Below are 14,980 nucleotides of genomic sequence, written 5' to 3'. Positions count from 1 at the left end.
CAAGGCCAAGGGCAGCTCTAGAATATTGCAACAAAGAGGCTTCACAAGATAATAAACAAATAATAGTAGTTTTCCTGAGTCTAATGAGTTTCCAACTGCACAATAAATTAGGCATTAGATTATCACCTACATACCCACCAACAATATTTAACCTGCAAACAGCGACACTTGCAAGAAATAAGCAGAATGGAAAAGCAAATTATGATCAAATAAATACTTCAATGGTATTTTCTTTGTTGTTGTTGTAAGCAAAGCAGACAAGATGCTGACCGCTTCATATAGTTGGCGCACACAATGATGGTGGAAAACCAACATATAGTTGATCAGGTAAGGTGGCTTCACTTAGCTCCGCGAACAACTCGATCTGCAATGTCTTGACGTCCACCGAAAGTAACTCAAACTTGGGCTTCTCATGTGAAGATCTGGTGTACGGCCGGGCTCCTATGAGCAGGTATCCCGCGCCTACGGAAAGCAGCGCAGCACCCTTTACCGGCAACGGGATGACCTTCTCCAAGTGCCATTTGTTGTTCCTCAGAGAAGAATACGTCAGCAAATACGTGTCGTCATCTTCGCTGCGCCTGTCTTGGACTTTACGCAGCATTCCGAACATTCCTTGTGCCGCCTCGACAATGACAAATTCGCTGCCCCATCCTAGTTGAGGTGGGAGGTTGAGAGCAGAGGACTCCATGGTGCGTGGATCAAGCAGGACCAACTTGTTCAAGAAGAGCAGACGCCAACAGAAGCGTCCGTGGACAAACTGACGAGTAAACAGCCCATCCTCAGCCGGCGGCAGATCAAACAGCTCATCCTCAGGAGCTCTCCATTGGTAAAATGGAAGAGAACGCCACTGCCCATCCGAGGAGGAGAAGACAAGCAGAATATTCATTCTGCATTGCACCAAGCACATCACCCTCCTCCTCATCATCATCGCCCGGAGCAAGGAAAGTCTCCAGATCGAAAAAAGTTCTGTTTCATGGACCAGCGCTTTCAGGTCGCCGGGGACGGCCGGCAGCAGGATGTGGCGGCGGTGCACGGGGTCGCGCACGGCGAGGTCCCTGACCAAGAAATTGTGGTACCGGAAGTGGCGCACACCAAGAACGCTGCTTTCTTCTTGTACTGGGGCGCCGGCGATGAGGGCGCGTCCGTCGAAGAAGTCAAGTGGCCTCCAGGTACGGCCGGCGGTGGAGGGGAGGAAGGAGGAGCAGGAGAAGTCGAAGCCGGCGAAGGCGCTGGCGGCGACGGCGGAGGGGTGCGGTGGAGGAAGATGTTGTGGAGGAGCTCGTCTGGGGTTCGGAAGATCGGCGTCTCCGGCGGTGGTGCTGGCTGCGGCGGCGCCATTGGGGTGGCCGACGGCGGAGTTGCGGATCTACTTTGGGATCGAATGGGCATATCTTCTGTGGCTTCTTCGACGGGCTTGCTGAGGATTCGGGCTCGTTCGTTTTTATGGCCTCTTTTCATTTATTCATTTAGAGCCTGGTGAACAACCTGCTGCATTTTTTGGAACACAAAATACTTTAGTCTAATGGTGGCTCGTTTCCAAGGGAATGATTAACATTTTGGGTTAACATCATTGCACGGAGCATATATAACTTTGTTGTTAATAGTTTGCATGTGTCCTATTTAAGCAAAAAAAAAAAAGTACAACAGCATGGCCTTTCTTGCTGCGGGTGCTTCGCCATCTAGTAGGATTTGGCCATCGATTCATCGCCTGGGTATGCATCATTCTGTCCACGGCCAGCTCCCGAATTCTTCTGAATGGTGTGCCGGGCCGGCCACTACTTCATCGGTGTGGACTGCGACAAGGCGATCCCCTCTCGCCGTTGCTTTTCCTCCTCGTCATGGAGATCCTCAATGCGCTACTCCGGCGGGCAGAGACGCTGGGCACCCTCGCACCAATACCTTGCCGTGGCATTCGCCTCCGCACATCTATGTACGCGGACGATGTCGTGATTTTCGTCCGTCCTCTGCCGCAAGACCTCAACTGCATTCGCGCCGTCCTGGACTGCTTCGGAGGTGCCTCGGGTTTCCCCCATTCGCTGCTCGCAGGACGACATGGCTGTTGCTGCGACACATTTTCCCTGCGCTGTACAGTACTTCCCGTGCACATACCTCGGTCTGCCGCTGTCCTATGCCTGCAGCCGCTTCTGGACAAGGTTTTCCGCAAGCTGCCGCCATGGATCGCCGGCATGATCTCCACTGTTGGTCGATCGGCTTGTCCTCGCAAAATCAGTACTCACCTCTATCCCGGTGTATCATGCCATAGCAATGCAGCTCCCGGCGTGGCTGCTGCTAGCGCTCGAGAAGTGCATCCGCGCCTTCTTCTGGAAGGGCACGGAGGCGGTAAAGGGAGGTCACTGCCTCGTCGCATGGGATCAAGTTTGTCGCCCGGTGGAATACGGCGTGCTGAATCTCAAACTGCTGGGCTAGCTTCTCCTTCCGCGCTCGTTGGCTCTGGCAACTAGGGACCGGCAACCCATGTCGGGCCGGGCCGGCTTGCAGGGGGCCGCCGAGCCCGAAGTGCAGTCGCTTTTCGACGCCTCAACCCGGGTTGTGGTTGGCAACGGCCGCTCAACCCTTTTCTGGACGCGCACGCGCCTCTCCAACTGTTGCTGAAGCGCTGCTGAAACGTGCGTGGACCCGAGACATCTCCGGCGCGCTCTCTGTGTGCGTGTAATCATGCAATTCCTCCAGCTCCTGGATCGTCTTGAGCAATGATGTCGCCGATCGGACTGTCTGGAAGTGGACTGCGGCAGGCGTGTACACTGCGCCCTTGAGGTCTGGTCTGGCTCTCGACTCTCTCATCGTGCGGCTTGGCGCATGTTTCACGCCCCCGCCCTGGTTCACTGGTGGCCAGACTCGCGCACCGGCCAGGAAGGGTTTTGACTCAATCGTCCTGCTCGTGGTGTGGATGCTGTGGAAGGAGCGCAATAGCAGCTGTCGTTTGCACCGAGCTCTGTCGTAGGGAAGCTCTCTGGCGCGGCCGGGTTGGCGCACATTTGGAAATACTTCCTCTAGGCTGCGGGTGATGACGTGTACAGGGAGCGTCCTGGTAGCCCGCCCATGCGAGTGACAGCCCCTGTACAACCACTGTAACATACTCTTCTTCATCTAATACATCGACACGCAAGTCTTTTGCGTGTTCGCAAAAAAAAAAAAAACAGCATCCAGGTTTTTGAAGTACTCTAAAGGTCTTCACCTGAACAGGTAAAAAAAAAGCATTTGTTTTCGGCGATGCCAAGACTTTGATCGACTAGTTGAAAACTCTTACTTGGTTTACTCATGCCGTAGTGTTGATTCATACCCTGATACATGTTTACAAATATGCCAATTTTTTGTTTCCCCGCGGTAATACATTAATTTAATTAATTAAAGGACAGTATAACCGCACCTACTCCCTGCCCTCACAGCGATTTGCGTTTTCGGTCGTCCGTTTTCATGATGTGGATGTTTTCGGCCGTCAGATCTCTTGCCTAAAGCCTTCTGCCCCGCATCTGTCTAATACTGGCCCGTCTGTCCTATGGGCCGCTGCTTTTTTGTTTTTTGACGAAATGGGCCGCTGCCCTGGAGGCCGAAACGAAGGCTTCTGGTTCCCTGGGCCGTCGTCCAGCCCATTACATCGCTTCGCCAAAGTGGGCTTCGTAATGGGGACCCAGAGGAGCGACCGCGTCCGATCCATCCAGTCCCGATCTCCCCCGATGCGAGGAGCAGAGAAGAGCGATCGGTTCCATCCAGGCGTTTCATTCGCCAAGGACGATCGGTTTCTTCCTTCTAGCCTGCATCAAATCCACCACGTGCGCTTGCATATATACTTCTTCTCCTCCTGCTTTCCTATCACCCTTGTTCCTGCAGCACTAGGACCTCACGCAGCCATGGTGCTTGGCTAGGTTGCCCTCTATCTGCGTTCATGTCCTTGCCTGATCCCCTCTTTTACCCACCAATTAAATTGTCCTAAAATCTTCCATGTCCCAATTTTGTGCAGGTGGTGTTCGTCCTGCTTGTGGTCGATTCATTCAGGCTTGTTGGTGTATGCAAAATGCAACTCAATCCAATATGTGTGCGTGCAGTTGGTGCTCGTATTTTGCTTTTGCTCATTTTTTAACTGGACAATCTCCAATGGCTCCTGGAAAGGTGATAATTTCACAGTGACTTCATACATCATGTTTTCATGTTTTAGCATTTATATACTGCTTAGATTATGCGCTGGTGTCATTCATACCATGGAACTAGCTATTTATTCCCATATGGGACATGCATGTTACTTTGAACAGAAAAGTAAAAAGTGCAAAAATTCTAGTCACTCGTCGAATGTTAGTTTCGCCAAAAGATATCATTCTCCTTTTATCTCCTTTTGCCTTTCACATTTTATGCAAATTTAAATGCAGATCAACAATAATTCGACTTTCAACCCTGGTCATTCCAACAGCTAGCCTTGGAGGATATTTAAACTTAGTATCCTAATAAAATTAACATCTGAACCTCTTCTCAATCAAATGATGCCCTTCTCAGATTAAAAACTTCTATTATGAGCTGAAAAATGTAACCTGACTTTTACATGAATTTGTGTGATGGACATTACCCTGTAATGTAATTCAATTAAGTGAATGTGGTTTTGTCATGAAAAGATGAAAATGAAATCTTGGCAAGACCTATCTCAGGTAGTATACGAGATTGTTGATTCTCACTTCTTATGGGGATTAACCTGGTAGCCTTTTAGATATAAAGCTATTGCTGTGACTCAAAGTTATCTTTGAGCTTTCTTCTTTTGCATGAATTTAAGATTTTGCTGAATGCTAGTCCAATTGATAAATTAATGGGAATGTTGGTTTATCTAGCATTCCAAAAATATGTCCTGAAATTGTACCATTTTGTGTAAATTTAATCTTTCGAGTGAATGATTACTATATCGGTATACATACACTTTTTTTTTACTAAGGAATTCATTTTTGTCCATGCTTACCCTCTCTACAATTACGTAAAGGGTTTCAGTGTCCCCCAAAATATTGTTGTTTTCTGTCTGATTTATTTACTTGTATGAGTGAATTGTTCATGATTGTCGGGCTATACCCGACGTAGCTTCGATACTCATGCAGATGGCAGCAATGTTATTACTCAAAACTACAACTAACAACTTTCACCTATCATTAGTCAAATCGTAATAGAGTAACCTATCAGTACCTCAAAATAATAATGGTGATCACTAGCTGTAATGATAGAGCCTGAGGACAAGGACAACACTAATGAAAGTGATAATAGTAGAATGCATATCTCTCCTTGGTTGCATCACAATCTTCCCTCTGACTTTTTAATATCTAAGTATATTTGTTACACTATGCATCCCTTATGATAGATGTTGATGGGAAGAATGAAAGACCACCAAGGATCATCAGAGTGAGGTGTGTTTTTAGACTTCAGTGCAAGATGGATAATAAGACAAGGTGATAGTTACTAATGGTTTTCTGGAACCTATACAGATGCATATCACCGAACGAGGAGACTATAAAGGGTTGACACCTAGGAAAGTTTGTTTATCTTCTTTTTGCCCTATTCGAAGATTCTCAATATTTCTGTTTTCTTCCAAAAAAAAACCTCTTCGATCACTAACCAATATGCAAGTTAACTTTAATATTCGTATAATGACATAAATTACTGTCATTCTACATTAAAACAGATGGACGCAGCAACGCGCGTCATTGATGATCTAGTTCCACATGATGTCATGTTGTTGTCTCTCTTCCCGGACTCACTTTCACCCAATTCGTATACCCAAGTATCATTTTGGCTAATTTGCACCTCATTGCACATAAGAGTTTCCACCTTAATAATATCTTCGCATTATCACAAAAGAACATCAATGTGTCTAGTGGCCATTTCGTCGAGTATATCTGGGAGAAAATCCCAACTGTGCACTCATTCATGCTCCAAACACTTCAGCAGACATGACCATTCATGTACGGGAGGGGGAGACGTCGAGTCTCGCCTATTGCGAGACGGTAGCTCTCCTGGCCTCAAGGGAATCTGTTAGTGGGCGGGGCCAGTGCTGGTACGTTACCTTTTCCATTTTAGTTACATTCACTTATCTTTGCTTCATTCTTTTTTTTTACTTTTGTTTATGCAATTGAAATATTCTAAATGAATATATTTCAAAAGGCTAATTTGCTTAAATATTTAGAAGTGTTCATATGAAATACTAGAAAATTGGTCACACTTAAAAGATGCCCTTGGCGGCGAGGAACATGTGCTAGGATGTGCATGCAAGTCGTTAAGTCCATGATTATTACGAATGAATAGGGTATACTTTGCTTTCCTTGATTTCTATGGTATATGGAATTTCTAGTTTTCTTTTGTGCAAATCCAATTATCTAACTTGAAAAAAGAAGAAATTATCATGCATTAAAAAAATCATGCAGTGTAGAAACATGTTCATGCAACTTTGAGAAAATATTGATACCATTAAAATAACATTCAAAACATTTAAAATATATTCAGGCGTTTCAAAATTTTGTTCGTGACATTTTTAGAAAATGTTTATAAAATGTAAGAAAATCTTTGCGTAATTTTGAAAATATGATTCCTGCCATGAAAAAAATGTTCGTGCCATTTTAAAAAATCACAGCAGTTGACATTTTTCTAAAATGATCATACAATGTAAAAAATATTCACATAATTTAGGGAAAAATTTCGTACCATTCAAAAAAAAATGTTCATAAAATTTTAAAAATATTTTCTTAACAAATGTTTATGGCATTTATGAAAATATTTCAATGCATGTTAAAAAATTCATCATGTATTCATAAAAACGTTCAACATTTGTTCAGAAAATACATAATTTGTACCTGAAAAAGTTTAACATGTATTTAAAAAATGTTTAACTTGTACTCCCTCCGTCCCATAATATAAGATCGTTTTGCAAGTTGTTTTAGCTCGCAAAATGATCTTATATTATGGGACGGAGGGAGTACCAGAAAATGTTCGGTGTGTATCTAAAAAATGTTAAACTTTTATATGAAATTTTGTGAGCATGTATTTAAATAAAATTTGACATGTATTTGAAAAATAATGATAATAGAAACAGAGAAAGTGAATAAAAAACCAATTGAAAACTGAAAGAAAACCGATAAAACCCAATAGAGAAACACATAGAAAACAAAAGAACAAGAAACCCACAATGAAAAAGAAAGAAGAAAAAGGAACGAATGTAAGCAATGACAATAGAAGCTACAACTGTTGTGACTAAATGATGCAACCATCAATGGTCGCGACCGGTGAGACGACGTGCTACAATCGACGAGGGCAACGGTTGTGTCCGATGAGATGACATGCTACAACCAGCAAGACGGATGCTGCAAGCGATTGGATGATATGTTGCAAACTGTGTGGAAAAATGATGCGTGGTCCGTTGGATGGTGCTTAGTGCAGCACGGATCTCCATGCAAAGATCTAACGACTATGCAGTCAATTGAGACTTGATTAGGATCTCAGTTGACCGAGACTCGATTAAATCTCAGTCTACTTGAGCTTTAGCAAGCCCGTTTCTATAAACATGGCCAGGCTTTATTTCGAGAGTACCTGGACGTGAGCTAAAAATGGATTTATGTCCTTTACATGAGTGGTGCTAGATTGCTAGAGCTACAGCTATTCTCTATCTTTGCAAGTGTGCCGTCTGCTCTACCTTACCCTCGCGACCGTACCCTTGGTTGAGAGAACCCTACGACTCCAAGCACGTGCACGGTTTTGTCCTCGAGAAAGACCTTGAAAACGGAAACATTTGTGAAATAAATCCTTGACGCGGGGGTAAACATACGCTCCCCGAGCCATGCCGAGGTAGTATATCGTCCGCTTATCTTTGGTAGTAGATCATGACTTTTGAGGCAGCTGGCTGGAGCTCGAGTTCAAGGGTCTGTCTAGGACACATGTAGATGCGAGATAGTTATGTCACATCTAAGCTTATGTCCACTCAGCTTGTGGTCTATTTTTTTGTCCTATTTTTTTTTTATTTCTTGTTGCTGCATTATATATTTGTGGGAGCTTAGATGTGACATCGTTAAAAAACATCTAGATATGAATTAGACGGACCGTGAGTTCAATATCAATATTCTTATCGTTGGTTGCACTCGCACTGTTGTATGCTGAATCACCGCACAGTACCCGTGGCAGTCAAATTCGACGCCGTCCCGCTGGCATGCGTACGCTGGAGCAAAGTTGAAAACATTCGGCGTCGCGACAAGGAAACCTTGCAAAAGGATTTGTAAACTCACCCCTATCCCGGTCCCAAAGCAAAGCCAGGAATTCAAAGGAGAAAGCAAGCAAAGCCAAGCAAACAGTGCGACACGCCGCACAGCGCCCAAAGATTCCGAACGAAGGAGCCTCGCATTCCCCATCCCCACACTCACAACGAGAAAGAAGAAAGGAAGAAAGAGCTTTCGGTCTCCTCACTCGCACCCTCCTTTCCTTTTCCTCTGCACGCTCCCTCCCGGCGCCAAAGCGGCTGCAGCTACAGCCACTAGTGGTCATCATCACCGCCTCCTCGTGCTCCGCCTGCGCCCCTCCCGCATTTAAAGCCCGCGCCAACCCCTGCTGCCGCCATTGCTGCCCCCCTCGTCTCAGCGTGAAGCAGTAGGTAGCTCAGGCCTCTGACCCATCCATTACTCCTGCCACTCAACTACCAGTCCTTGTACTGGAGTGCAGCAGCAGCTGTGAGGCAGAGAGCCATTTTACAAGCTGCGCGCGCCGAGAGGAGGCTCAGCGAGCTACCTAGCTAGGTGGATGAGGATGGAGCGCAATGGCGGCGTCCCCGCTCCCTCTCTCGCTCTCGTCGCCGTCTGGCTTCTCTGCTGCGCCGCCTCCGCGGCCTACTCCGTGCCGGCCGACCCCAGGGTAACTTAACTCTGCCTCCGTCTCTCTGTCCCGTCTCTTCTAGCCCGCCCGCTCGCTCGCATGAAGCAACAATGGCTGACTGAGCTGCTGCTCCTATAACTTCTTTCTCGCAGCGGCAACCTTCGCCTGGACCTGGACGCGGAGGCTACCGCCACGGCCCTGCACCTGCAGCGTCCCCGCGCCCGCACCACCACCACCGTCAGCACGGGCACTCGCCTGCTCCGGCATCGCCGCACCACGCTCCGTCGCCGTCGCCGACCGCAGGGGCCGACGGCCTGCCATCGTCTCGCCCGCCGTTGCCGGTCTACACGCGGGCCCCGGAGCCGCAGGCGACCACCACGCCGCACTTCGGGTTCCCGCTGGAGCCGACGGTGGGCGTCTCTGCGAGCGGCCCATCCGGAGCACTGCCGAAAAAGGGAGACGGCGAGGGGTACCCGTTCATCGGCAGCAACCCCACCGTGCCGCTGCCCACCGGCGTCACCGACACCGCCACCGTGCGCCCGCTCCCGGACACGACCCGCGCCGACGACAACGCCAAGGTACGCACAAACCGCCGCCGGCCCGGCAACGGTCTTGCACTTTTCCGTGATGGCGACGTGACATTTGTCACAGTGTAGGCAGGCACTCACCGTCGCTTTTCGTGCAGGTGGCCGGGCGTGCCGCCGAGCCAGTCCGCGCCGGGGGCGCCATGATTGGCCTCCTGATGGCCGTCCTCTCCACTGTTGCCTTGTTGCTGTCCTCCTGGAGCTAGCTGAAATCATTGTCCTTCGCTTTGCCGCCGTGTCAACTCTTACATGTTTCGTACCTGTCTTTTGAATGACTGTAAATATGAGTGAGTGTGGATCATCATCATTTCATCTGCCTAGTGCAAAAACTTTGGGATCCATTCAGAAATGTGCACTCATCTGTCCTCTGCTCTTTTTTCTATGGAAATGTGTTAGCCATCCGTTCAGTTATAGACGAGAAAATGCTACTAGGGAGTTAGTCCATGTCTCTAAGAAATGGCACTGGCAAGTAGCTTGAACGCAGCAGCAAACGCAACTCACAACCTGACCAAACTTATGCATTATTTACAGAGAATCACACATGACAACTAGTTGTTCAATACACTGTTTGGACACTGACGTGGTGCTTATGACAGTTACTACGTCTCAGGATCATAGCAGAGAAAATGGATGTAGACACGTGTGGTTCCGATACTAGTGATCGAGCTCGACGCCACTACCGCTTGGTTATTACAGGATTGTGCAGCAGGAGTTGGTTTTCTTGGCCTGCTTGTAGAACATCTGCATAGGAACAAGGGGCAACAATCAGCAACAACATGACTACAAAGGCACAGCATTAGCTAAAAGGGGGCATAATGTTACAGGTCCACTTGCCATAACCACTATCCATAGCATGGATCTATCAATTAGCATACCACGATGACCCAATGAGAAAAAAAAGTGCATCCCTACCTGTGAAGCGACGCTTAGATCAGAACTCTTCTCTACTAGGCTATCCAGTCGTTCGCCCCTTTGCAGCACGCTGTCGATGGTCTTGTGCTGCAATCACCCAAATTATGGATAAACAGATGTGCAGAAAAAAGAACAGACATAGGTACTTGTGTCCAACTGTTCACATAAATCAAATTCCGGCAATACACCTAGCTTGTTAATTATGTACGATCTATATGCGCATGCTCACTCATGGTGCAACGGGACCGAATCTGAACTGAACATAAAGCTGATACACATAATGCAGTCTTTGCTGAACAGTGAACACAACTGAACAATATAACCATTCGCGCACATCCATAAACAATATATTCAGAACATAGGCAATAAGTTAAAAGAGGAATGCAATTAGGTTCACAGGGATAGCATACTTACAAGAATAATCTTGGTTTCATCTAAGTCTCTCTGGATCTTCATCAGTTTGTTGGCCTCTGCAGGATCCTATAGCAAAAATAATCGGAAGGCAAACAGATCAATTACTGACAAAACAAGCATCGTCTAAGCAGTAAAACCATGCTTGAGGTAGGTATTTTAAATTTGCAGAAATACCCAGAAAACAAGAGGCAAAAACTATGCATGGATCTTGTCTGAACCCACTCCATGGACAAAGCTACTGGCTACAGTTTAAAATAGATGATGTTTTAGGCTTTTGGCAAGTTGATTTTGGTTGCATGAACATTATGATTGTTTATTGGTAGTGCTTATTGGCACTGATGTTAGAGAGATGATTGTACAATTATTAGGCGCAAGTCATGTCAATAATCGAAGCACAAACTCTTCATACTACATGTATGGACAACAGAGCCAGAATGACAAGTAATTTTGTTGAGAACATGAGCCCCCAATGGACAACTACCCTAAAGGAAAGACCAACCAGAAGGGTGAGATTTGACTATAAATTTGGAAGAGATAATGCTGTATCGGACACACACAATTCATTATATTCATTAATTGGAAGTGGATATGATGGTATCCCTTTTGTAGGACAGACTTGACCAACCCATAAGAGACAATCTCGAAAGTTCAGGAAAACTTATCTCTAATACACGGAATATGTGCATAAGTAAATAACCCAACTAGCAAGAAACTTATTATTATTATTATTATCTCCAATTTCCAGCTACCACTGAACCGGGGCCAGGTTCCATGTGAACAACAAGTGGGACACTATCACGTCATAAGACAACAAATTTGGACAGGAGGAAGTATAATGGTTATGAATGTCAGGCAAAGTGTTGAGTCCATAACAATGGGTGTGCAAATAATTTATATGATTTGCTTGCTCTATAAGTTGCATTATGTTTATGCATCGCATTCACCTGGATGCAAGAAGCTACTATCGTCAAAATTGGAGATTATGAACTAAGAATTCCAAGGAACTCAGTCAGCTGACAGAGATGTGCGTTTACATTTTCAAAAGCTACAACCAAAAGAGCTACTTATTCAAGCAGTGATAGAGAAACATTAGAGATGGTCAAATGGCATTTGAACAAATCTGGACTGGAAGTATAATGATTCTGAATGTGAAGATCATAAGAATGGGCGCGCAGACAATGTTTATGATTTGCTTGCTTCTGTCAGTTGCAATATTCTTCAGGGTGCCTAGATGCAGAGCCTGCTATCGTCACTATCCACGACCAAATAGGAAATTGTTACAAACTCAGATTTCCAAGGCACCTGCCCAGAGATGTGCATTTACATCTTTCAAGGCTACAACCTGACAGAGAGCTACATACTTGCTCAAGCAGCGACAGAAAAACATTGGAGATGATCAAATGAGTGGACCTGGTATTTAGCCAAGGCGTCGTCGAGATATTGCCAATGCTGGGTGGCCTTGTCTTCCGCTGTCCTCCACGAGTCTCCGAAACTCTTCAGGTATTCCTCAAGAACCTGCGAGAATCCAAAGGAATAACCAATGTGAGTGAGACTAACGTGGTGAACACAACAATCAGATTCACTGTTTTTTCAGTACAAGAAGAAAACGTCAGGGGGGAATCGACTGATCGCAGAGGAAAGCATTAATCTTGGAGGCGGCGGCACCTTGCCGAGGAGGGAGAAGGCGCTCCGGACGGGGTAGTGGTCGTCGGTGAAGGCGACGGCGCAGAGGCCGCCCTGGTTGTAGCAATGCACCTTGTACTCTGCGGGCGGCAGGGGCAGGGGAGGCCAGGCGGAGGGCGTCAGATCAGATTCAGAACAGATTCAGGCCAGATTCGAGCGGCGGAGAGGGGTGGCGGTCACCTTGGTGCTGGACGGTCTGGCGGGTGCCGGCGCGGGTGCGGAGCGCGACGGTGCGGGCGACGAAGACGATGAACTCGCGCGCGGCCGGCCGCTGGAAGAAGCCGAAGCGGGTCACGTCCGACGCGTTCGCCAGCACCGCCGCCTGCTGCTGCTCCCCAGCGCCGCCCCCTCCGGCCGAGGAGGACGAGGAGGAGGAGGCGTCCCCCGGGGACCGGAGCACCAGCAGCGCCGTGATCTTCATCGGGGCGGGGCGGGATGGGATGGGAAGGGGGGGATGCCGGGTCCGGGGGCCGGCTAGTTGGCGAGGGAAGGGACGACAAATCAAACCACCGTCGCCGGCACGCCGCTGCCGGTGCGTGTCGCGTCGGCGAATGCGATGCGATGCGATTTGGGGGGAGGAGGAGTCGACGTGGGCCGTCTCCTCTGTTTTGCTTCTTGTTTTTATTTTCCTCTGGTTTGCTTATGCGATGCCGTGTGTGTGATCCATTGTGTTTATTATCCTCCTGTATTTATTTATTTATTTGCCTTTGTTCTTAAGGAACTTGGATCCACCATACATACCGAAATCCGGACGAGGATCCTCTGCCGTTCGGCAGGGTGCCGTCCGACCACTAACAGGTGGGCTTATTGGGAAACAGGCCCACATAGCAGCGCCACAACGGCAGGAGCCGTACGTCAAGGGAGCCGCTATGCCCTCGGGAGCAAACACAATCCTGATACAGATTTGAAAAAATTATGGATTTATTCATTACCAAAGCCGAAGCCGGTAGAAGTATTATTACGGAAAGAATACAGACGTCGGGGTGCTAGGGCTAGGACCAAACTAACCGAAATTTGGCTGCACATATGGCAGGCAAAAATACTTCCTATACAGCGCGACATGCCCACTGACAAATGAACGTGTTGTGCAATGAAACGAAAGAAAAAAAATCAATCAAAACATGTAGCACATATATAGGGCTCAGTTAAGTAACTTTATACGGGTTGAGAGAGAGAGAGAGAGAGACTTCGTCGCTCAGTTATATAGAGGAAGTTATTAGGAATCGTTGACATGGAGCATCTCAGGAGTCTCCCGTCTTCCCCTAAAAAAAAGGAGTCTCCCGTCTTATTTTTCAAGCTTTATTTAGAGACTTTACATAGTAACAGATAGGGTATCATGCAATGCGCTGTAGTACTCTTCTGGCTGTTAATTAGCAAAGAGCCATTATTCACATCATATGTACCAGATGTCGAGATAGGAATATATGGTATTTGTGCCTGGAGCATCAAGATATCCCTTTGTTTTATTCTCTAATGTTTTGTTTATGTGGTGTGATGGGTGATTCATTGCCTTTGATACCAAACCCCATTATTTACCGTGTATCTTATTCCATCTTAATGAGAGTGACTACTATAGGATCTCTTCTAAGAAATAATCTATTATGTCAATAGTTTTAATACAAAACAAGCCCACATTCTCTATTTCCTCTATAACCATTGGTCGGGTTTCCCCCCAGAAATGTCATTTTTTTAAAGGTATTTCACAATTTGCAGAAAAATTTACCAAGACTACTTTGGCAGGCATCTATGTGCAATAAAACCAAAAATCACCTCTCTTTTTCTATCTCACAAACCAATCAAACAAAGAATCATGTTGGGTAGTAAAAGACACAAATATAGGGCTTAGTTAAGAACTTTGTGCTATGCGCTTGTGAGGCAAATTCAATCGTTTCAATCAAGGTGCAAACGAGAGACACAGAAAAAACATAGTCAATATCGTTAGCATTGCATAATTAAAAGATGTCACGAATATAAATAGTACATCAACATAAGTGGAAAACAAGAGTCGCCATTGTTGGGAATCATAGCATAATTTAAAATTTTCCTACGCTCACCAAGATGCATCTATGGAGTCTACTAGCAACGAAGGGAAAGGAGTGCATCTACATACCCTTGTAGATCGCGAGCGGAAGCATTCCAATGAACGTGGATGACGGAGTCGTACTCGCCGTGATCCAAATCACCGATGACCGAGGGCCGAACGGACGGCACCTCCGCGTTCAACACACGTACGATGCAGCGACGTCTCCTCCTTCTTGATCCAGCAAGGGGGAAGGAGAGGTTGATGGAGATCCAGCAGCACGACGGCGTGGTGGTGGATGTAGCGGGTCTCCGGCAGGGCTTCGCCAAGCTTCTGCGAGAGAGAGAGAGGTGTTGCAGGGGAGGAGGGAGGCGCCCAAGGCTGTAGGTTGCTGCCCTCCCTCCCCCCCTTTATCTAGGCCCCGGGGGGGGGGGGGGTGCGCCAGCCCTGGGAGATGGGATCTCCAAGGGGGGGGGGGGGGCGGCCAAGGGGGGAAGGGGTTGCCTTGCCCCCCAAGGCAAGGGGGAAGCTC

General features: G+C 47.1%; 2 protein-coding genes across 2 annotated transcripts; one reads left to right on the top strand and one right to left on the bottom strand.

Annotated features, from left to right (window-relative positions):
• The first annotated feature begins 8,431 nt into the window (after positions 1-8,431).
• Positions 8,432-9,785, top strand: LOC123080894 (IQ motif and SEC7 domain-containing protein 2). The gene is made up of 3 exons (XM_044503834.1): positions 8,432-8,874; positions 8,988-9,413; positions 9,521-9,785. Exons 1-3 carry the CDS (start codon positions 8,764-8,766, stop codon positions 9,623-9,625), a joined length of 642 nt encoding a protein of 213 aa, XP_044359769.1. The 5' UTR covers positions 8,432-8,763; the 3' UTR covers positions 9,626-9,785.
• A 139-nt stretch (positions 9,786-9,924) lies between these two features.
• LOC123080893 (VAMP-like protein YKT61) lies at positions 9,925-13,082 on the bottom strand. The gene is made up of 6 exons (XM_044503833.1): positions 12,609-13,082; positions 12,411-12,508; positions 12,156-12,260; positions 10,746-10,811; positions 10,332-10,418; positions 9,925-10,160 (listed from the first exon to the last, which is right to left on the bottom strand). Exons 1-6 carry the CDS (start codon positions 12,847-12,849, stop codon positions 10,110-10,112), a joined length of 648 nt encoding a protein of 215 aa, XP_044359768.1. The 5' UTR covers positions 12,850-13,082; the 3' UTR covers positions 9,925-10,109.
• Between the last annotated feature and the right edge of the window lie 1,898 nt (positions 13,083-14,980).

Source organism: Triticum aestivum, chromosome 3D (assembly GCF_018294505.1).
Source record: "Triticum aestivum cultivar Chinese Spring chromosome 3D, IWGSC CS RefSeq v2.1, whole genome shotgun sequence".
Classification (NCBI taxonomy): domain Eukaryota; kingdom Viridiplantae; phylum Streptophyta; class Magnoliopsida; order Poales; family Poaceae; genus Triticum; species Triticum aestivum.
Note: the sequence above shows the minus strand (reverse complement) of the source record. Positions and strands in the feature narration are given on the sequence as shown.

Bases quoted from the DNA above. Each gene is read 5' to 3' on its own strand.
- LOC123080894 (XM_044503834.1), top strand. From the start codon at position 8,764: ATGAGGATGGAGCGCAATGGCGGCGTCCCCGCTCCCTCTCTCGCTCTC. The intron at 8,875-8,987 runs GTAACTTAACTC...TCTTTCTCGCAG, and splicing joins CCGTGCCGGCCGACCCCAGG to CGGCAACCTTCGCCTGGACC. The intron at 9,414-9,520 runs GTACGCACAAAC...CTTTTCGTGCAG, and splicing joins GCGCCGACGACAACGCCAAG to GTGGCCGGGCGTGCCGCCGA.
- LOC123080893 (XM_044503833.1), bottom strand. From the start codon at position 12,849: ATGAAGATCACGGCGCTGCTGGTGCTCCGGTCCCCGGGGGACGCCTCC. The intron at 12,261-12,410 runs GTGCCGCCGCCT...GGATTCTCGCAG, and splicing joins CCTTCTCCCTCCTCGGCAAG to GTTCTTGAGGAATACCTGAA. The intron at 10,161-10,331 runs GTAGGGATGCAC...GTTCCTATGCAG, and splicing joins ATCTAAGCGTCGCTTCACAG to ATGTTCTACAAGCAGGCCAA.